General features: G+C 46.8%; 1 protein-coding gene and 1 pseudogene across 1 annotated transcript in view; one reads left to right on the forward strand and one right to left on the reverse strand.

Moving 5' to 3' along the window:
- The window catches only part of nek11 (NIMA-related kinase 11), an 89,048-nt gene that overhangs the window by 48,970 nt on the left and 17,914 nt on the right, over nt 1-22,164 (reverse strand). The window contains exons 4-6 of the mRNA XM_056236506.1: nt 2,208-2,326; nt 1,924-1,988; nt 285-411 (exon numbers count right to left, since the gene is read on the reverse strand). Of these exons, the coding sequence (XP_056092481.1) occupies nt 285-411; nt 1,924-1,988; nt 2,208-2,326 (311 nt within the window). The remainder of the gene's footprint in view (nt 1-284; nt 412-1,923; nt 1,989-2,207; nt 2,327-22,164) is intronic.
- On the forward strand, nt 21,001-21,117 carry LOC130071646 (5S ribosomal RNA; annotated as a pseudogene).

A 22,164-nucleotide genomic window follows, 5' to 3' on the forward strand; every position in this document is an offset into this window, starting at 1 on the left:
GCTGTGCACTAGTCTTAGGCACATTAGTATTTTTTCAACCTAGATGCAGGTAAACCTATAGTAGGAGAGCCCAAAAATCAAACGAGGAACCTTTAAAATAACATAATAGGAGGACTTTAAGATCAAGAGGTTTTTAATATCATGAGAGGCATAAATTCAATCAAGTGTGTCCTTTAAGTGACTTTAAGTGTACTGTATTTGCAAATGTAAAACCTATTCAATGCAATAACCAAAGTCTTGGTTGGTTAAGAACTGAAATGACTCAATGGTTTAGTTATTCATACCAGATGTCTGATTTGGAGTCGTATCCTCTGTGGCTGAAGGCTTCAGGGCTCATGTAGTATGGGGTACCTGTGAAGGTAGTCGCCAGGTCACATGACCCCATCAGCAGACAGGATACACCAAAGTCACCTTTAAAGAGTGTTTGAAAAAGTTCCATCAGCATAACACCTTTTAAAAAAAGAGTTTTGCAGACAAAATTTTCTTTACACAAAATAAGGAATATTTACTCTTCTATTTAGACTAACAAACACTATAATGGCCCCAAATAAGCTTTTGAATATTGAGACTATTTGTGACTTGAACATTATATAGTCACAAATAGAAAGAAATATGAATCATTTATGAATGTTAGGCCAAAAATATTCCTCCAAAAACTCTCCCCCAAAAGAGCTTAAAAGAGATTCAACTGGACAAATGCTGTGGATTTGTAAAAGCTTTAGGAGTTACCAGCATGCTTTACAGCATACATAATACATGCACTGTTATGGGATTGTTATTGTTTTTTGTTTGTTTGTTTTTTAAACTTTTTTTTAAATTCTGTAGTTGTTATGCCATCATAGTTTGTTGTGTGTGTGTTCAGCATTTATCTTATTCCTAATGATATTCTTGATGATTATACAGCTAATGAGGTTTATATGTGTTACTGTAAGTGTTGAGTGTCTATGTGTGTCTTCCTGTGTAGAAATGTAATGAAACAACATTAGTTTGCAAGATGTGCTCTTTTTTTAGAGACAAAAATCCGTGCAAGATGTCATCTCCTTCAGAGCCAAGCAGTCATTTCAAATGTAATAGACAAATGAAAGCTTCCTTGGTTTGTTTACTGAACATCTGCTGAAAAGGAGACCTGTGGTTGCGTTGACACAAATTAATTGGATACTGTAAATGATACATTTAACATTTAGTGAGTGTACAAATACAAGTTGGCTGAGGTACTGAGGACAGTTGTTGTACACTTGCCGCCGGAAGAACTCCAAAATCTCAATGCATTGCGCATCGTGACCGTTTTTTCATAGTGCAAAAATAATTTTTTTATTTGTGTTAAGCACTTTGGCCAGAACTTGAACATATCTCGCAAAATGCTAAAATGACATTATGAGTTTTCTCAACATTTCATTTTTTACAGTGTGACCTGAGAATTAGTTTGAAGTAAGCCCTGTTATTTTGGCAGGCTAAGGCGAGAAACTGACGTAAAGCAACACAAATGCACAGAAAAGCGTTCAAGTGAGTCTGCTGTACGGAATAATTTCATCCTACAAGAACACACAAATACATTATTTTGCACAGAAATTAGCTAAAAGTGACAACTTTATGCTGTGATGACAAAAAAATGTATAACAGGAAATTTTGATGTTTATTAATGCACCTATTTATGATAGAAAATATAAAAGTGATGATCATCTGCCTCCGAGAAGAACAGCTTCTTTCTATCTGCCGTAGCTGACCGACGTACTTTTTTTTTTTTTGACTGGGTAATGATCCTGTTTCTTTGTAGATGAGTGTTTTAACTGTCATAAAAGAAGGGCCTGTTTTACCAAATGGCCGGTGTTTGGGCTTTTGGTGTCATTAAAAGTCGCATCTGAAAGCGTTGCAAGAACATCAAACACACATCAAGCGTCCTTTGGGCTGAGAAGCAGAGCTTACCTATCTTAACAATGTTCTTCCTTAGAAATATATTTTTGGCCTTTAGATCTCGGTGAAGTATTCTCCTGTTTAAGCAAGACAAACAAGAATAAATAGACACCGAACCTGCAAGAATCAAAGATTTAGAGATGTGTTGTTCAGTTGTGGCCATATTTGTCTTGCAAAGTGCACATTTTTGTGTAAGGGCAAGCAATAAAAGACAAATACTTTTGAATGTAAAAATAGAAAATAGGTCAGTTATGAATTATTCACAGGGAGAAAGAGGAGCGGTGTTCTCTGCTCACCTCTGATGTATGTAATGTACTCCCAACAGAAGCTGACAGAGCCATTCACAGACCTGAGGCTCTGATAACGCCCTGTCTGTCCGTTTTAGCTCATCTAACTTACAGTCCAAATCTTTGTCCTGAGCAACAGAGAGAAAATAAAAAGGCAAACATGTTATAAATGAAAATCCATTCTTTTTTGCATGAAGCACTGGGACTAGTCACGGCTACAAAGCACAGACAAAAAGCTGATTAAATAAACAGTCTTTGTTCCCAAAAAGATCCTTCAAAGAATAATAATGTGCTGTTTTGTCTACTTTACTATGTTTCTCTCATTCTCTCTGATCTTTCTTTGTTTGCATTAGAGGATTGTGAAGTCGTCTTTAAGAATGTGAGCCTTTGGGCACCTATTTACACTTCAGACAAAACCCACATTTCCCTGCTCACATGCACACTGGCAGCGCCAGTCACGATGCCCAGTCTCCTGAGACTTCTGCAGGGAGCGTGAGAGAGAGCAAAAGAGAGAGAGAGAGACAGGGACCCCACTGCTAATGATCAAAGATGATTAAAAATCATTTTGAGTGTCAAATAAAAAGATATTTCCCCCTAAAATTAAGTCTATAATCAAGTTAAAGCCTTCCATGGAACATTAAATAACAAACTGTATCGTGCCTGGAGCTTTACTGCTAAAAGAACTGTAAATGACTGTAAATACACATAAAATGTCTTCTCCCTCCCTCCCCATGTAAACGATTCACTGATCAAATAAACAAATCCCAGACCTGTGACTTTCTTTTTTCTGCGAAACACAAAAGAAGATATCTGAACTGTTATAGTCCATACCTTGAAAGACAATTGGTTCCAAGACAACTTTTGACACCATTTACTTTTATTGTGTAGTATGGCCAATACATACATAGTATATATGTTTAGAACAGTTACACTTTTTGCAATTCAAAATTAATTCGAACCACAAAAACTTTTTGAAAAAAGTTTGAAACAACAAAAGAGCATTTTTCTTATATGCATAATAACAATGAAATTAGATTGAGCATATAAAACTGCAGCATATTTAAGGATCTCTGTTTTCACCAAGTGCCGTCAAGAGAATAATCAATCCCACTAATGATACGACTCAAGCGGAGCTCAGTTTGAACACAATGCTGAACTCAGCACCCCTCATTTCAATAACAACAGACATTTGTCAATGTCTCAAGAGAGTGAGTTGGGAAAAATCTTAGGAAAGTCTTATATTGGTAATGCAGTGACAGGCATAAGGCATATGTTTGGATAAGCCCTCTTGTTCACTGCCCCAGGGAAGTGTTTGCTCAATGTAAGTGTGGCTCGCCAGGCGTATAAGCGAAGTCGCATTATGAGTGTAATTGGGATTGGGCTAATTTGTCACCCCCATAAGATATTTATCTACAGTTATGACCATCATCACTTAAAAAGCCACCTCGAATACTTTCAAAAAGCTTTCAATGCTTTTTATGAGTGCAAAGGTTTAATTGGCCAATGAATAAGCATTGTAGCATGAATAGAAGTAATGAAAACCTCCCTGTAAGCCAGGAGTACCTCCATTTCAGTCACTACAGAAGAGTGTTCTCATTTATCAAAATCTCATGGATCTCACATGAAACTTATTGATTTTTTTGAGCAAATACATTTAAACCAGGGGCGTCAGAGAGCAACAATCTCTATAAAAGCATGGGACACAAAAAAAGAGTTATTGGTTATTAAAGTTTCGGGTTAGTAAGAGATTCATACTTTTATTCATCAAAGACCCATTAAATTGATCGAAAGTGACAGTAAAGACATTTATATTGTTACAAAAGATTTTTATTTTCAAATAATGTTCTTTTGAACTTTCTATTCATCAAAGAATCCTGAAAAATATTATCAGTTTCCCAAAAAATATTAAGCAGAATAAATGTTTCAACAAAGATAAAGTAATGTTTCTTAAGCACCAAATCAGCATATTAGAATGATTTCTGAAGGACCGTGTGACACTGAAGACTGGAGTAACGGCAGTTTTGTCATCACAAAAATAAAAAAACATTTTTTTTTTTTAAATATATAAAAACATTTAATTGAAAAAATAAATGCAACCTCGGTGAGCATAAGAGACGTCTTTCAAAGCCATTAAGAAACCTTACCGAGCCCAAACCTTTGAATAGTGTATATAATTTATTTGCATTAATATTTTAACCAAGCAAGATTTAGCATAAAATTTAAGTTCAGTCAAGATCAGTGGCTAAAAATAGAATAGTAAAAAAATAAAACAGATATTTCCAGTTTGTCTATGATCCTGGGAACACTGGAATCAGTATAAGTCTGTTTAAAGGCCCTTGCACACCGAGTCCGAAATTTTCTTATGCGTTTTTTTTCTATTCGTGATTCGGTGGCTCTGAATTGTCAAAACACTATTCAAACACCATTCAAACTGCTTGCTACGGTTGCGAAAAACGCAGAAAATCGAACCCGATCCGATTTTTATTAAGGATGAAAGTTTCGAAGGCAGTGTGCAAGCGTGTTTGACATAACGTGAGGTCGTATTTATTTTTTAACGTTCGAAAATTTCGGACTCATGGACAGATCTGAGCCACATTCACTCACTGGAGAGAGAGAGAGAGAGAGAGAGAGAGAGAGAGAGAAAGAGAGAGAAGGCCTCCATCCTTTATCAACTCTCAGGTATAGTTCAACCGTTCAGGTGCAAGGTGCTCAGGGGCAATCAAAACACTTTCTTTATGTAAGTGTCTGTGCATGTTCCTGAAAGGGCAAAGAGTTGGAGCATAACATAGGCTTCCCATGCCCTAATGATTCCCACCCAGAGCTGTTTCTAAAAAGACGTCATACCCAGCACAGGCAAAGAATCATCCCTCTGTCTCTCTCTCTGTGTATCTATGGCTTCAGTCTCTTAACATGAATATTATGTCATTTATCCAACGGAGTAGGAGGTAATGAGATCGGCAGTGAGTCATGTAGAGGAAATTTGCTATTAATTTATAACAGAATAGGTTTCTTGTGACTATATCAAAGGCACCATTTCCACAAATAATTGCATGGTGGTATGCCAGACCATTAGTAAACATATAAAGCCAGCTCCATATTTGTAGCCATTATGCTTTTATAGCACATGTTGAATAGTCACAGACTATTCATATAACCCTTGCATATTTGTTTGTTTTTTTATCTGGCAGTCGAACATTAAGGTTTTTACATTATGACATTATATTCTTGACAATCAAGGACATTTCCCCCTCAAATCCTCATTCTTGTTATAGAAAAAAATCTCATTCTCATTATTGATACAGTAATGAAAATTATCCAGTCTAAACACAATGATTTAAAAAAAGGAACCTTTATTTATATAGCACTTTTGCAATACAGATTGTTTCCAAGCAGCTTTAGATAACAGGAAAATAATGCAACAAAGTTTGTTTCCAGAAGAAAATAGCGGTATAAAATTAGTGTCACAGTATGTAAAATAAAATAAATAAATAGTAGAAACAATATGTTATAATAATAATAACAACGTGTTATATTAATAAAATACAATAAATAATAGCATATCTATAGTGTATAACCTGGATATTTCTTGGCAGCAAGGTTCATCCATCCATTCATTCGTCCTATCAGCTCTATGGGTGCAAACTCAGGAAATATAAGGTTTGTTTACCATTTTACACAGGAAGCTTATGTAACAGAAAGCAGACACTTGCACTACAGACAGAAGATCAAAGATCAATGAGTCTCATCTCGATTATAGTAAGTGTCTGTCAGATGCAACTCAACCTACGTAGAACACAATGGCAAACGTGCATAAGATGAAAGACAAAAGAACAAGGAGCACTAGAAGCCGGAAGCAGAGGTATGCTTTAATTCTATTCATAAGCTTTTTCTTTTTGCTTTATTCGACTGTTGTAGATCAGGCGTCTCCCGAAAGCATCGTTAGTCAACTATAGTCGCAAGTTACGTCGTTATCAGCGTAGTTCAACGAGTCAGTGTTTCCCAAAATCATAGTTCCAACGAACAGTTGCAAACAGCATCGCTGTTGTGTGGTTGGACCAACAGCTCTTGAACTGTGATTAGAAGCATAGTTTATTGTTTTTATGACATGTGGACTTAATAAATCCTTATCTTGAGCAAAATAAGCAAGTTGACATTCAGTCCAATATATATTTAGAATATATACAAATGTCATTTACGTCTTTAGTATGTCAAGAGGCCTACGTAAGAATGAGCCTATGATTGAATCTGGAAATAAAGCAAATTAGACCTCAGATTCCATGTCCGTAATTTCTAGCAAAAAATCTAGCATTTATTTGATCTCAAACGGATTTATTAAAATAATTTATTGCTCCACCACCTGCATGCCATCAGTAACCAACATGGTTGAACGACACATTTGTGACAGTAGGCTACGGTTCCAGGAAACAGTCGTGACTAGTAGATATCTTCAACGATGCATCATAGATAAGCAGCGAGTTACGCCGTTGAAACGCAACCCAGAGCGAGCCTTGTCGTCACTTTGAGAACAAGAAAGACACTAGATTAATTGTAGGGCCTATTCTTCATCCCATGTCTCTAGGAGAAAGGAACTCAATGCACTCGCTCAGCACAGGAGGCATCTTCCTTAATCTATGTAGAAATGAAGGCTGCATGCAGTAATCCAGAGCACAGAGAACACAATCAAAGCAGCATTAACATTAGAACTGTTTTTATGGCATCTGTCATATTTTATTCTTCAACAGCTTGGAAACAATGTGGAATCAACAGCTGGTAAAAATGCTGTTGTGTTTCATTTTCTTCTGCATTTCATTCTATTCTGCCCAAAAGCTGCCAATGTGGCACAATTCACAAGTTTTTAAACTTCATCTACCATACAGCCCTGAAAACGTCTCGGTTACATATGGTAACCCTCGTTCCCTGAGGGAGGGAACGGAGACGTAGGTCAGACTGACCAATAGGAATCTCGCTAGAGAGGCCAATCTACTTCGAGTGAAACTAAAACAAGCCAATGCACATTGGCATGCAATCATTTGCATCAGCTGCGCGTCCTCGTCAGCGCGGGTATTTAACAGCAGCTGTTATGATTGCACACTAGTTTTTTGCTGAGGAGCCAAACCTGAAAAAGCTGGCCCCCCGGCGGGCGGCAGCAGATGTGGCGACGGGACCTACGTCTCCGTTCCCTCCCTCAGGGAACGAGGGTTACCATATGTAACCGAGACGTTCCCTATCGGTCAGTCACTACAACGTAGGTCAGACTGACCAATAGGAATCCCTACCAAAGCGCCACAGCTGCTGCACCCCATCCAGCGCCCCATGCAAGCCTCTACACCTTCTTGCCTAGAAGGACGATAGGAGGAGGCTACACACAGAGTGTATCTGTCACTGTTGTTCCGTAATAACCCATACAGTGAGATATTGGATAACACTGGGAAAGCGTGCCCTTCAGTTAGGAAGGAGGACGCTGCGGAAGCCACTTACTTCAAGGAGTTATGTGGGGAATACATATGGACTAGCCCGAAGGCTGTACTACATATGAGATAGTGGGTGACTTAGCCCAAGGGAAAGACACGGGCTTCCGTTAGGAGCAGCCGTGGAAAATATACACATATGGGATCCCCGTAGGGTCACACATATGGAACCCAGCCCAGATCCGGTTCTGAAGGATTCAGCGGATAAAGGCCTGGCACCTGGACGCTCCGCCATGTCCGGGCCGAGGGGTTTTTTGGAGGACTCAACAGGTTTTTCACTCTGGAGCAATAAGGGTGCACAGTAGGGTGCAGCAAGCCGACAGAGCCGGGCCTCTCGGTGCTTCTACCCGTTTAGGGTGAGAACACGGGAGGAGACCGGCTCTACACGTAGGCTATAATATCTAGCGAACGTGTTAGGTGTCGCCCAGCCCGCAGCTCTACAGATATCTGTTAGCGAGGAGCCACGTGCCAGCGCCCAGGAGGATGCAACGCCTCTCGTGGAGTGTGCATGCAACCTGAGCGGGCAGGGCACGCCTTGAGCTTGGTAAGCCAAGGCGATGGCATCCACTATCCAGTGGGCCATCCTCTGCTTGGAGACAGCCTTTCCCCTCTGCTGGCCTCCGTAACAGACAAAGAGCTGGTCTGAGGTCCTGATGCTTTGAGTTCTGTCCACGTACATACGCAGAGCGCGAACGGGACAGAGCAAAGCCAGGGCTGGGTCTGCCTCCTCCAAAGGCAGCGCTTGCAGGTTCACTACCTGGTCTTTGAAGGGAGTGGTAGGAACCTTGGGCACATAGCCAGGCCGGGGTCTTAGTACCACATGGTTGTCACCCGGCCCGAACTCTAGGCACGATTCGTCGACCGAAAATGCGTGCAGGTCTCCTACCCTCTTGACAGAGGCCAGTGCAACCAGTAGCAAAGTCTTCATGGAAAGAAGCTTTAAGTCTACTGACTGCAGAGGCTCAAAGGGAACATCCTGAAGTGCTCGAAGCACCAGGGAAAGATCCCAAGAGGGTATGGAGGGGGTCGAGGAGGATTTAATCGTCTCGCCCCCCTAAGAAACCTGACGACCAGGTCGTGCTTCCCCACTGTTTTGCCATCTATGTGGTCGTGATAAGCTGAAATAGCGGCAGCATGTACTTTGAGGGTGGAGGGAGACAGCCTTCGCTCCAACCCTTGCTGCAAGAAGGAAAGCACAGACCCTATCGAACATCTCCGGGGGTCTTCTCGGCGAGAAGAACACCACTCGACGAACAGGTTCCACTTCAAGGGGTAAACACGTCTCGTGGACGGCGCCCGTGCTGAAGTGATGGTGTTAAGTACCTCAGGGGGTAAGTCACCTAGAACCTCCGCGGTCTGGACGTGGGTGCCATAGGGTGCCCCGTCTCTGAGTCAGAAGATCCTTCCTCAGAGGAATGGGCCAGGACGGGACTGTCCCAAGGAGCATGAGTTCTGGGAACCAAGTCCGGGTGGGCCAATAGGGAGCCACCAGAAGGACCTGCTCCTCGTCCTCCCTGACTTTGCACAGTGTCTGTGCAAGTAGGCTCACTGGGGGAAACGCATATTTGCGGAGGCCCCGGGGCCAGCTGTGTGCCAGTGCGTCCGTGCCGAGTGTTCCCTCGGTCAGGGAGTAAAACTGCTGGCAGTGGGAGGTCTCTGAAGAGGCAAACAGGTCTACCTGAGCCTCTCCGAACTCTCTCCAGATCAGCTGAACCACCTGGGGGTGGAGTCGCCATTCTCCCGGAAGCACAGCTCGTGATAGCTCGTCGGCCACACGGTTGAGCACGCCAGGGCCATACATGGCTCGAAGCGACCTCAGACGCTTCTGACTCCAGAGGAGGAGATGGCGGGCGAGTTGCGACATGCGACGGGAGCGTAGACCACCTTGTCGGTTGATGTACGCCACGGTCGCAGTGTTGTCCGTACGGACCAGCACGTCCCTGCCCTGTAGCGGCCTTTTCAGGCGGCTCAGAGCGAGATGTACTGCTAGCAACTCGAGGCAATTGATGTGCCCGTTGTACGTGGCACCCCAGCCGGTGGCAGAGGCATCTGTGAATACCACAGCATGCCTGGACACCTGTTCCAAGGGGACTACTGCCCGAAGGAATGAGAGGTCTGACCACGGGCTGAAGGTCTGGCGGCAAGCCGGTGTGATTGCCACCCGGTGAGTGCCATGATGCCACGCCCATCTTGGGACTTGGCCGTGAAGCCAGTGCTGAAGCGGTCTCATATGAAGCAAGCCGAGCGGAGTTACCGCTGCTGCCGCTGCCATATGCCCCAGGAGCCTCTGAAAAAATTTCAGTGGGACCGCTGTCCTGCCTTTGAACGTGTTCAAGCAGTTCAGCACCGACTGAGCGCGCTGCTCTGTGAGGCGCGCTGTCTGTGCGACCGAATCCAACTCCATCCCGAGAAAAGAGATCCTCTGCACAGGGGCGAGTTTGCTCTTTTCCCAGTTGACCTGAAGGCCCAACTGGCTGAGGTGCATGAGCACGAGGTCCCTGTGTTCGCATAACTGATCTCGAGAGTGTGCTAGTATAAGCCAGTCGTCGAGATAGTTGAGGAGGCGAACGCCCTGTTCTCTCATGGGAACAAGGGCCCCCTCCGTGACTTCCGTGAAGACACGGGGAGACAGGGACAGCCCGAAGGACAGGACCTTATACTGATATGCTCGACCCTCGAACGCAAAGCGCAGAAACGGCCTGTGTCGAGGAAGAATCGAGACATGAAAGTACGCGTCCTTCAGGTCGATCGCTGCAAACCAATCTTGGGGACGGATGCATCCGAAAATGCGTCTCTGCGTGAGCATTTTGAACGGTAGCTTGTGGAGGCTCCGATTCAAAACTCGCAGATCCAAGATCAGTCGTGACCCACCACCTTTCTTGGGTACAATGAAGTAGGGACTGTAGTGCCCTGACCTCATATCGGCTGGAGGGACCGGCTCTATCGCGTCCTTTGCCAGTAGGACTGCGATCTCCGCACGCAAGACATGGGCATCGGCTGCTCTTACTGTAGTGGAGTGGATGGCCCGAAACTTGGGGGGACGCCGGGCGAACTGAATCGCATAGCCGAGCCTGATGGTCCGAATGAGCCAGCGAGACGAGACTGGGAAGCGCTAACCAGGCTCTCAGAGACCGTGCAAGCAGGACCAAAGGGACTGTAGGCGTACCCGGAGTGGGGCAGCGAGGTGGAACACAGGGACTCACGCGGTGCTCAGTCGGTGCTCGGGAGGCTCTCTCTGGGAGGCGGCCCGTAGCGGGGTCTGTGTGTGCTGTGCAGCACTTACCTGGTTCCACGGGGCAGGAGGTGCAGGAGGCGGCTCGGTGGCGTTCTCGAACTGTACACTGCTGCTCACTGGCGACAGAGGAGGCGGATGAGAGTGGTGAGGATTCTGTCCCCCCACTGCTCTCCGGGTCCTCTTCGGACCCAGAGATGGTAGAAACTGCTACTTTATTGAAAATTTGGGTACCGCTGGTTTTAAGGCCAGCGGCGGAACACAAACAAAACGAAACACAGGATTTTCCACCCGGCCCTCTTCCGGGGGAGGGAGCGATGCGGTCATCGTCTCCTGGAGAGCAGTCCCTTCCATCTCCGGGTCGCCCGTCCTAGGGCCGCTTACCCCTGGCTTTGCCGCCCCTCTTGGCGGGGGCCTGGACGGGCGGGGCGCCCTGCCTGCGACTGGCTCCACGGCGCCGCTTAGGTGGAGGCTGCTGCTGCGGCACGGGAGCAGGGGCAGACGCAGGAGGACGCCCTCGGCGACGAGTAGACTGGCTGCGGGGTGGAGGCAGCAGCTGGCCGCCGCGGCAGGATGTGTTTGATGGCCTCCGTCTGCTTTTGTACAGCCGAGAACTGCTGGGTTAAGTTCTCGATCGCGTCGCCGAAGAGGCCGGTCTGGGACACAGGGGAGTTGAGAAACCGGAGTTTGTCAGACTCCCTCATGTCAGCCAGACACAGCCAGAGATGGCGTTCCTGGACCACCATGGTGGACATCGCACGACCCACCGACCGCGCGGTCACCTTCGCCGCACGAAGCGCGAGGTTCGTCGCGATGCGAAGTTCCTGAAGAACTTGGGGATCGTGACCACCCTCGTGCAGGTCCTTCAGTGCCTTCAGTGCCCCCTGAATTCGCTTGAGGGAGAGGCCCGGAGAGAGGTACAGGCCGCACCAGAAGCGACTCGAGCCTCGGCACAAGCTGTCTTCGATTTCTTGACTGGGCAGTATGGTGATGCTACCCCCGCGGCCGTCCTCCGGGCTCAGTTCTTTAATTGTAAACAGGGACCCCGACAAACTCTACGGGCCTTTGCTCTGCGATTACGGGAGCAGTACACCAGGCTGAAGGGGAGCCGCGACCATGGTCTGGGAGCCGAAGAGACCTTGTTGCGGGATCAATTTCTCCTGGGGCTTAGGGAGGGCCCCATTCGTCAGAGCTTGCGGATACAGCTCCGCCGAAATCCCGAATTGACCTTTGAGGAGTTGCGAAGGGAGGCGCTGGCCTTAGAACTGGACCATGCGAAGGTGGTGGACCCCTCTGTTTGTATGGCCGCCAGTGGGACCCGCGACTCAGTCTCTGCTGGGCTGTCCGATTGGAAGCAGACCTTCCGTGCTGAACTCATGAAAGACGTCCGGGAACAAATGACCGAGCTGTCCAAGACTCTTCTGGAGGAGTTTCGCCGGGACCGGCCAAGTCCATTGCCCTTGCCTCGAGAGCGTTCTTACTCCGACGTGAGTCGAGATCGAGGGAGACGTCCATTCCGGCCTACGGGGCCTAGATTCCAGTGGGACGACCAGGGTCGCCCAATCTGTTATAACTGCGGAGAGCCTGGACATCACAGTCGCCAGTGTGGCACTCGCCGCGGCTCACAGGGGGGTTTTTAGAGTTACCGGCCACTGTGGGTCAAGTGGTCGGGACCCCCTTAATTGACCCTTCCTTGCCTGCTTCCCCTAGAGACCGTCTAGTGAGCTTCAGCCAAGTGAGTCCCACTGTAGTCGAGGTGGCCCTGGCACGAGTGGATCAGCCGGTGGACTTGTCGGGAGAGGGGATGCCGGCCCATCTCCTGGGGGAGTCCCTGCAAGGAGAGGGGCTGGAAGACAGTCAGACACGACAGCTCCAGGCGTTCTTGGCGAAGTGGGCACACGTATTCTCCACACACGATGAGGATTACGGTCGCACCGACATCGTGAAACATCAGATCCCTACTGGTGATGCCGCACCAAGCCGGGAGCGGTACCGTCCGGTGCCACCGACCCTCTATTCCGAGGTTCGTACCTTGTTGAAGGGGATGCTGGAGAAGGGGATCGTTCGGGAGAGCAGTAGCCCTTGGGCGGCTCCGATCGTCCTGGTGCGAAAGAAGACCGGAGCTTGGAGGTTCTGCGTGGATTACCGTAGACTGAACCAAGTCACCAAGAAGGATGCCTTTCCGCTGCCGCGGATCGAGGACTCTCTTACCAGCCTGACTCAAGCCGCATGGTATTCCACTCTAGATCTAGCCAGCGGGTATTGGCAGGTACAAGTGGAGGAGAGAGACCGAGAAAAGACCGCATTTACTACCCCCTTCGGGCTTTTCGAGTGGGACCGGATGCCGTTTGGCCTTTGCAACGCTCCGGCCACCTTCCAAAGGCTGATGCAGCGGTGTCTGGGTGGCCAGTTAGTGGATTCCACGTTAGTATATCTGGATGACGTCATTGTTTACTCTCCTGACTTCGCATCCCATCTTCGGCACTTAGAACAAGTGTTTCGGGCCATGGAGAAGTACGGACTGAAATTGCAACCAGATAAATGCCAGCTGCTTCGTAAAGAAGTGAAATTTCTGGGCCACTGTGTAAGTGCCTCTGGAGTCTCTGTGGATCCTGAAAAAGTGTCCGTTGTTCAGGAGTGGAGCGTGCCGAAGACAGTGCGGCAAGTAAGGTCCTTCTTGGGGTTCGTGGGGTACTATCGGCGGTACATCAAGGATTTCTCTAAGATCGCCAAACCATTAAACCAGCTCCTTGCGGGTTCAGGCCATCCCCGTGGTCGTGGGTCCCCTCCTGTTGCTTGGGACTCCGCCTGCGATGTGGCCTTTCAGAGGCTTAAGCAGGAGCTGCTTCAGGCCCCAATTCTGGCCTATGCGGACTTCACCCAGCCATTCATCTTATACACCGATGCTAGTAACCTCGGCTTAGGACCAGTGCTGGCCCAGCGGCAGCAGGGAGTGGAACGAGTCACCGCCTACGCAAGCCGAAGTCTTCACCCCGCTGAGCGAAATGATTCCAACTATAGCTCATTTAAAATCGAATTGCTGGCGATGAAGTGGGCGATGAGCGAGAAATTCAAAGATTATCTATGGGGAGCAAAGGTACTGGTGATAACTGATAATAACCCTCTGGTCCACTTACGGACAGCTAAATTGGGGGCAGTCGAGCAACGTTGGGTAGCGCAACTGGCTAATTATGATTACGAACTTCAGTATCGGCCGGGGCGGGAACGCACTAATGCCGACGTGATGTCCAGACTCCCAGGGGCCGAAGGCCGGAGCGTTCCAATGGAGACCATGGAGGAGCGTGAGGAGGGACTCATGGTAGGAATTGTGGAAGCACCGGGCCTCCAGCCAGAGGAAGCCCCCGCTAGTTGGGGCTGGGACCCCGAGCGGTGGAGGGGACGGCAGGAGGTAGACGCGGGGCTGCTGGCAATACGGTCTTGGTTGGCACAGGGGCTGCAGCCGGAGGGGGCAGAACGCCGGGCCCAGACATGGGCAGTGAGAAAACTCTTAGGGCAGTGGGAGAGGCTCTATCTAGGAGCCTCTACCTAGGGTGGTCTGTCGGTCCATCCAGGATGCTGAGCGGGGCGAAGCAGTTTGCCAAGTGGTAGTACCGGAGGGTCAGGTTCAGGCTCTTCTGCAAGCTTACCACACTCAGTTGGGACACCAAGGGCAGGAGAGGACGCTATCTTTGTTGCGGAGGCATTTCCATTGGCCAGGGATGGAGGCGTCAGTAAACTCGTTCATCTGGGACTGCCTGCGCTGCACACTCTTTAAAACAAGAAAAGAAGTGAGAGCCCCATTGTTCCCTATACGAGCCAAAGCCCCTTTGCACATCGTGGCCATGGACTACTTGACATTGAGTCGACCGGCGGACCGTATCCAGAATATTCTAGTGGTAACTGACCTGTTCACAAAATATGCTTGGGCCATTCCGACTCTGGACCAGACTGCCATCACCACTGCGAATGCCTTGTGGAAGACAGTATTCCAGCCATTTGGGTGCCCAGAGACCCTTCATTCAGATCAAGGGCCGAACTTCGAATCTAAGGTTATTCAGGAATTGTGTCAGCTCTATGGGTGTAAGAAGACCCACACCACGCCGTACCACCCTCAGGGAAACGGGGGATGTGAGCGGTTCAACCAGACCTTGCTGGGCTTATTGGGGACGCTGGACACGGACCGTCAGAGTAACTGGGTGGATAGTCTTCCCGCTCTGGTTCAGGCCTATAACAATAGTGTGCACAGTACAACTGGGTACGCACCGACATACTTGATGTTTGGGAGGGATGTGCGGTTGCCCACGGATGTACTGCTCGGAACGGCAGCGGCGGGAGAAGGTATGAGCCTGACCGATTGGGCAGACAAGCACCATCAGCGACTTCATTCGGCGTATGAAGAGGTCACGAATCGAATAAACACAGCTGCTGCTAAGAATAAGCGGTTATATGACCGGACATCACGAGAGGCTCCGCTGTTGCCGGGGGAGAGAGTTCTGGTGCGGGACAATCGGCGCCAGGGGAAGGGCAAGCTGAGCGATCGGTGGGAGGCCCTACCTTATGTAGTGCAGCGCCAGCAACGTCCCGACCAGCCGGTGTACACCATCCGTCCCGAGGGGAAGTCAGGACCAGAGCGGGTCATACACCGAAATCTAATCCGCCCCTGCCCGAACTATCCAAAATCTTTGGTGGAGGCCCCCTCCGATCCTGTGGCACCCAGGCCACCCTTAGTAGGCTGGGCAGTGGTTCCGAGAGGCCCAAATATTGAGCCAAGAGGGGTAGATCCTGCCTCCCCACCGAGACGATCTCGACGGGAAAACCGAGGACAGCCCCCAGAGAGGTATGGGGACTGGGTCTCGGGACCTGGTTCTAGGGACTAGAACGGACTGGTGGGGGAGGATGTCACCAGGTGACGAAGGGCGGAACCATTATTTCGGTGTTGTTTCCATGGGGAGCTATTTTAATGCAACACCCCGCCGGTTGCCCCAGGAAAAACAGTTCGGCTGGATCCCGCAAACGGGAGAAACGAGCGGCAGCTGCAAGATGGGCGGAGATTGAATCACGGCGTTCACGAGGGGGATCATAAAAGCGGATGTTTGAGTGAAGAAAGCAGGCAGAGCTGGAAGGAGAGAGCGGGGTGAAGAGGCGATCCACGGCAGAGAAGGAGTCTAAAACGGCGATTCAACCTAGATGGGGAAGGAGAGACAACAGTAACAGAGAAGTGAGACAGTTAAGTGCCATCGGGAATCCTTATTATCTGACTCAATGCTTGTGTTGTATACAAACGTCTGGCGAGTTTGCCCTGAAGCCTACTGAATTCTGATGTCTGATGCTGTTGCAGCTTTTAATGTCAGTGGTGTGTGCGTAGTACATTTCCTGTACAGTCTGGATGTGCTGTTTCATCAACTCAGGAGGAGGGAGTCGGCTGGGATAACACGCGGAGACCGTATTCACTGTGAGTTGGTGTGAGTTGCAGTGCTTAGTGTGAAGTGGACACCTGTTACTATTTGAAGTGATTGATGTATGCACCGGTGTGAGGATTGTCACCTTGTGTCTGTCCGTGTTCCCAGCCGCCACACTCACTGTCTCGGAGTGCTGAGTCAGAAGTAACCATTTACTGTGCGATGAGTGTGCACTGTACAGGGTTGTAGCTCCAGTCTGTCCGGGGTGAAGAGGATTCGTGAAAGGTTCATGTATGGCTGTTTGATTCTCCTGTTCCAAACAAGAACCAACATCTGCCCATTGAGCTTTCTCCCACTGAAGCAAGCCCCTGCTGTGAGTATTTGAATACTGACGATTTGAAGAGGATTTGTGAAACATTCATGTATTGCTGTTTGGTTCTCCTGTTCCAAACAAGAACCAGCATCTGCCCATTGAGCTTTCTCACACTTAAGCAAGCCCCTGCTGTGAGTATTTGAATACTGATGATTTGAAGTGGATTTGTGAAACATCCATGTATTGCTGTTTGATTCTCCTGTTCCAAACAAGAACCAGCATCTGCCCATTGAGCTTTCTCACACTGAAGCAAGCCCCTGCTGTGAGTATTTGAATACTGATGATTTGAAGAGAATTTGTGAAACATCCATGTATTGCTGTTTGATTCTCCTGTTCCAAACAAGAACCAGCATCTGCCCATTTAGCTTTCTCACACTGAAGCAAGCCCCTGCTGTGAGTATTTGAATACTGATGATTTGAAGAGGAACGGTCGTGTGAATTCCCGATAAGCATCTGCTCCCTTACTTACCCCTGGCTGCCCAAAGAGGAACTGTCGTGAGATTCCAGATCAGCATCTGCTCCCTTACTTACCCCTGGCTGCCCGAAGAGGAACTGTCGTGCGAACTCCTGACAAGCATCTGCTCCATTGCTTACCCCTGGCTGCCCGAAGAGGAACGGTCGTGTGAATTCCAGATCAGCATCTGCTCCCTTACTTACCCTTGGCTGCTCGAAGAGGAACTGTCGTGAGAATTCCAGATAAGCATCTGCTCCGTTGCTTACCCCTGGCTGCCCGAAGAGGAACGGTCGTGTGAATTCCAGATAAGCATCTGCTCCCTTACTTACCCCTGGCTGCCCAAAGAGGAACTGTCGTGAGATTCCAGATCAGCATCTGCTCCCTTACTTACCCCTGGCTGCCCGAAGAGGAACTGTCGTGCGAACTCCTGACAAGCATCTGCTCCATTGCTTACCCCTGGCTGCCCGAAGAGGAACGGTCGTGTGAATTCCAGATCAGCATCTGCTCCCTTACTTACCCTTGGCTGCTCGAAGAGGAACTGTCGTGAGAATTCCAGATAAGCATCTGCTCCATTACTTACCCCTGGTGGTGTGAAGAGGAACTGTCGTGTGAACTCCTGAGAAGCATCTGCTCATTTACTGGCCTCAGGCTGTGAGGAGAACGACGGTGTAAATTCCTTGCAAGAGTTTGTTCCGTGACGTACCTTTGGCCGCCTGAAGAGGCCCCGCTGCGTGTATCCACTGTTAGTGCCTGCTCCGTCGCACACCCCTGCCGGCCAGGAAGAGGAGACACCAAGTTTTAGTTTAGGGAATTTTAATTCAATAAAATACTTTTATATTTGATACCTTGTCTGGGTTCGTGGTGTCTCTGGGTAACTCCTCGAGGTGGTACGCTCACAGGGGTGGTCTGCGCCAGGGGGGGCCATCCCGACCTGTGACACAAGCATGAAGCGTTTGGCTCCGAAGCAAAAAGCTAGTGTGCAATCATAACAGCTGCTGTTAAATACCCGCGCTGACGAGGACGCGCAGCTGATGCAAATGATTGCATGCCAATGTGCATTGGCTTGTTTTAGTTTCACTCGAAGTAGATTGGCCTCTCTAGCGAGATTCCTATTGGTCAGTCTGACCTACGTTGTAGTGACTGACCGATAGGGAACAGTTAACATTCTCATGACATATAATAATTTGTGTGAGATTGCAAAATCATATTATATTGTACAACTTGGATGGTAAAAAAAAATATATATATATTTTTTTCCTCTTCAAATCATGATTATAACTGGTAAGATTAATAAGTTCACACATATAAATTAAGATGTCAGTGTTCTCATATAGTCATGTTTGAAATAAAGGAGGACAAATTTAAGAACATAAAATTCACTTTTGTGATTGTTGGGCATTTAAAATCTGGTCATAAACTATCTTTTTTTTATTATTTTTTATTTATTTATGGTATAATTAAGGTTTTTCCATTGTGACAATATTTCCATGACAAGTAAGAACATTTCCCCCTCAAATTCTAATTATTGTTATAGGATAAATATCATTCTCATTATCGTAATACAGTCATGAAAATGATCCATTCCCAATCATTTCTGTAAAAACTCTAATTCAGTACAACAAACACTATCATAATGTGTTACTATTTAAATAAAATAGTACCACTATTTATATAGTACCACTGGCCACTTTATTAGATACACCCTGAAGTATAAGTAGTCTGAAGTATAAAATCATTGGTTACCCGTAAGCCAATCACATAACGCAATCACCTCTCTCTCCAACTAAAACATTACCTCCATTCAAAATGTTTAACAAACACTCTTCTTGTTCGGGCTTCAGTTTGCAAATGCCGGGAATATTCTCCACAACAGAGCGAATTGCATCCCGTCTCCATATCCGCAGTCGTTTTCGATTCCCCTAACCTAAAATACAACCTTAAACTCGCCGCTTAGCGTCTACGTCACGGCTCTCAGCCCGCCCTCTGTTCGTTGATTGGCCGGCTGTTTTCAGCCCAGAGGAAAACTGAGAGATGGTAAATGGACTGCATTTATATAGCGCTTTCACAGACCTAATGGCCACCAAAGCGCTTTACATTTTGCCTCACATTCACCCATTCATACACTGACGGCGGTGTCAGCCATACAAGGCGCCATCCAGCTCGTCGGGAGCAGCTGGGGTTAGGTGTCTTGCTCATGGACACCTTGACACTTGGCCAGGTGGAACCGGGGATTGAACCACCAACCTTCCGGTTTGTAGACAACCTACATGAACCACTGAGCCACTGCCGCCCCAAAGATAGGTCGCTATCTCAGACTGAGTACAGAAGCGAACTGAAATTGAGCGGAAGTACAAACGTAGTCAGGCTAACGTCTACTGACTAACCAATAAAAATGCAACATGACATGTCGTATTGATCAACATGGTGCTAAAACTTAAAACTACTTTCCTCAAGCTCCATTTACAAAATTGGCATGCCAAGTTGGCCTCTTTTCCCATGACCGCGTCCATATTCTACTCTTTTGCTTACTTCTTTTTTCAGCGCACATAAAAACCATAATTGCCAAAGTGCGGTTCATCTTGCTCTATTTGTTTACCACCAGCGCATGCTGATGACGTTTTATTCTTCTATACTAACTTGCATCGTAGCCTACGATTCAATAGGTGTCATCATCATACAGTCTACATACATGTCGTACCCAAGTTTATTAGATCCATGTTGTACAGTGTGATTTGTAAGGATCTTATAGGATTGCTGAAATCGCACAGTCTGTAGCAGGCATGAACATTTGACATGATACATGCTACATTTAAACTGAGCATTGGAACTGGGAAGAGAGTTCATTCAATGGTCATGGTTCAGGCCATCCCCGTGGTCATTCTTTTCCCGATTCAATGGTCATGTCATGGTTGTTGGTGCCAAACAAGTATTACAGAAACTGCTGATGTACTGGGATTTTCAGGCACAATAGTCTCTAGGGTTTAAAGAGAAAATATCCAGTGCAAATGGCTTGTTAAAGCCAGAGGTCAGAGGAGAATGGTCAGACTGGTTCAAGCTGACAGAACAGTAGCAACTGTAAATAACTCAAATAACCACTCGTTACAACCAAGGTCTCCAGAAGAGCATCTCTGCACGCACAACACGTCCAATCTTAAAGCAGATGGGCTACAGCAGCAGAAGACACACCGGGAGCCAATCCTGTCAGCTAAGAATGGGAAACTGAGGCTACAATTCGCACAAGCTCACCAAAATTGGACAATAGAAGATTGGAAACCTTTTCTAGAATGACGAGTCTTGATTTCTGCTGCAACATTCAGAATTTGGAGTAAACAACATGAAAGCATGGATCCATCCTGCCTTGTATCAACAGTTCAGGCTGCTGCTGGTGTTATAATGGTGATATTTTCTTGGCACACTTTGGGCCCTGTAGTACCAATTGAGCATTGTTTAAACACTACCGCCTACCTGAGTATTGTTGCTGACCATGTCCACCCTTTTATGACCACAGTGTATCATTTTCTGATGGCTACTTCCAGTAGCATGTCACAAAACTCAAATGATCTTAAACTGGTTTCTTGAACACGACAATCAGTTCACTACTTAAATAGCCTCCACAGTCACCAGATCTCAATCCAAAAGAGCAGTGGTTCCCAACCCTGGTATTATGAGTATCTATCACTAGTAACGATCCCAGCAACTAAGCAGAAAAATCAAAGACCAGAATCGAAACTATAATAATCTTTATTAATCCAACGGAGCAAACCCACCCCGTGACGTCACAGGTTGTATTACTGCAAGATGGCGGCGCCCTTGCTACAAAAGCTATAAATTTCTATTTTTATTTGAAATGGTTACATTTCTCTTGTTTGTTATATATCCAGCAGCCATATCACCCTGTAGCCCAAGACTGGTTGCCCACTGAAGCTAAGCAGGGCTGAGCCTGGTTAGTACCTGGATGGGAGACCTTCTGAGAAAACCAGGTTGCTGCTGGAAGAGGTGTTAGTGAGGCCAGCAGGGGGCGCTCACCCTGTGGTCTGTGTGGGTCCTAACGCCCCAGTATAGTGACGGGGACACTATACTGTCAAAGAGCACCGTCCTTCGGATGAGACGTTAAACCGAGGTCCTGACTCTCTGTGGTCATTAAAAATCCCAGGATGTCTTTCGAAAGAGTAGGGGTGTAACCCCGGCATCCTGGCCAAATTTGCCCAGTGGCCTCTGTCCATCATGGCCTCCTAATAATCCCCATATATATATACACTGATTGGCTTCATCACTCTGTCTCCTCTCCAGTAAGCTGGTGTGTGGTGAGCGTTCTGGCGCACTATGGCTGCCGTCGCATCATCCAAGTGGATGCTGCACATTGGTGGTGGTTGAGGAGATTCCCACTTCCATGTGAAGCGCTTTGAGTGCCTAGAAAACTCTGAGTATTGAATTATTATTATTATTATTATATAATTTTTGATTAGAGTAGAAACTTGGTCTGACATCAATTTAGTACACCAATTTGGACAAGAAAAAAATCAGTGTGGTGTCCTAAGTCAAGCTATTTCCATAACATTCCAAGGGTTAGAAACACACTTCCAAGGTAACATTATAGAGCTGCTGTAGCATCTCAGTTCAAAACAAAAAAATGAGAGAAAAAAGGACATGGAAACAGAACCAACATTTTTTGTATTACTACTCATTAGCCTGGGAGACAAAGTTTTACCTTTGTCTCATGTTTTACCTAATATACTGAGGAGAAATAAAAATGGGCAAAAATTGTTGAACATTTGTCATTGAGTTTGTCACAAACATTGGGTTTATGACATTTGAGATCTCTTCTAAAACTCTAGATAAGATTAGTGTATATTTTAGTATCTCAGAAATCAGAGAAGCAGATAAACCAAAAGTCTTCATTTGCTCTCCATTTATTCTCAATGCTGTCTAGGAGAAACAAGAAGAGATCTCATTCCTGATTTTTAAAGGATGGGAATGTCCATTAAATTCACTGAGAGTTTAACTCTTGAGTGGCAAAGAAACAGATAAAGGAGATGTGCA

The sequence above is a fragment of the Rhinichthys klamathensis genome, unplaced genomic scaffold (assembly GCF_029890125.1).
Source record: "Rhinichthys klamathensis goyatoka isolate OS25496 unplaced genomic scaffold, OSU_Roscu_1.1 h1tg000449l_1, whole genome shotgun sequence".
Taxonomy (NCBI): Eukaryota; Metazoa; Chordata; class Actinopteri; order Cypriniformes; family Leuciscidae; genus Rhinichthys; species Rhinichthys klamathensis.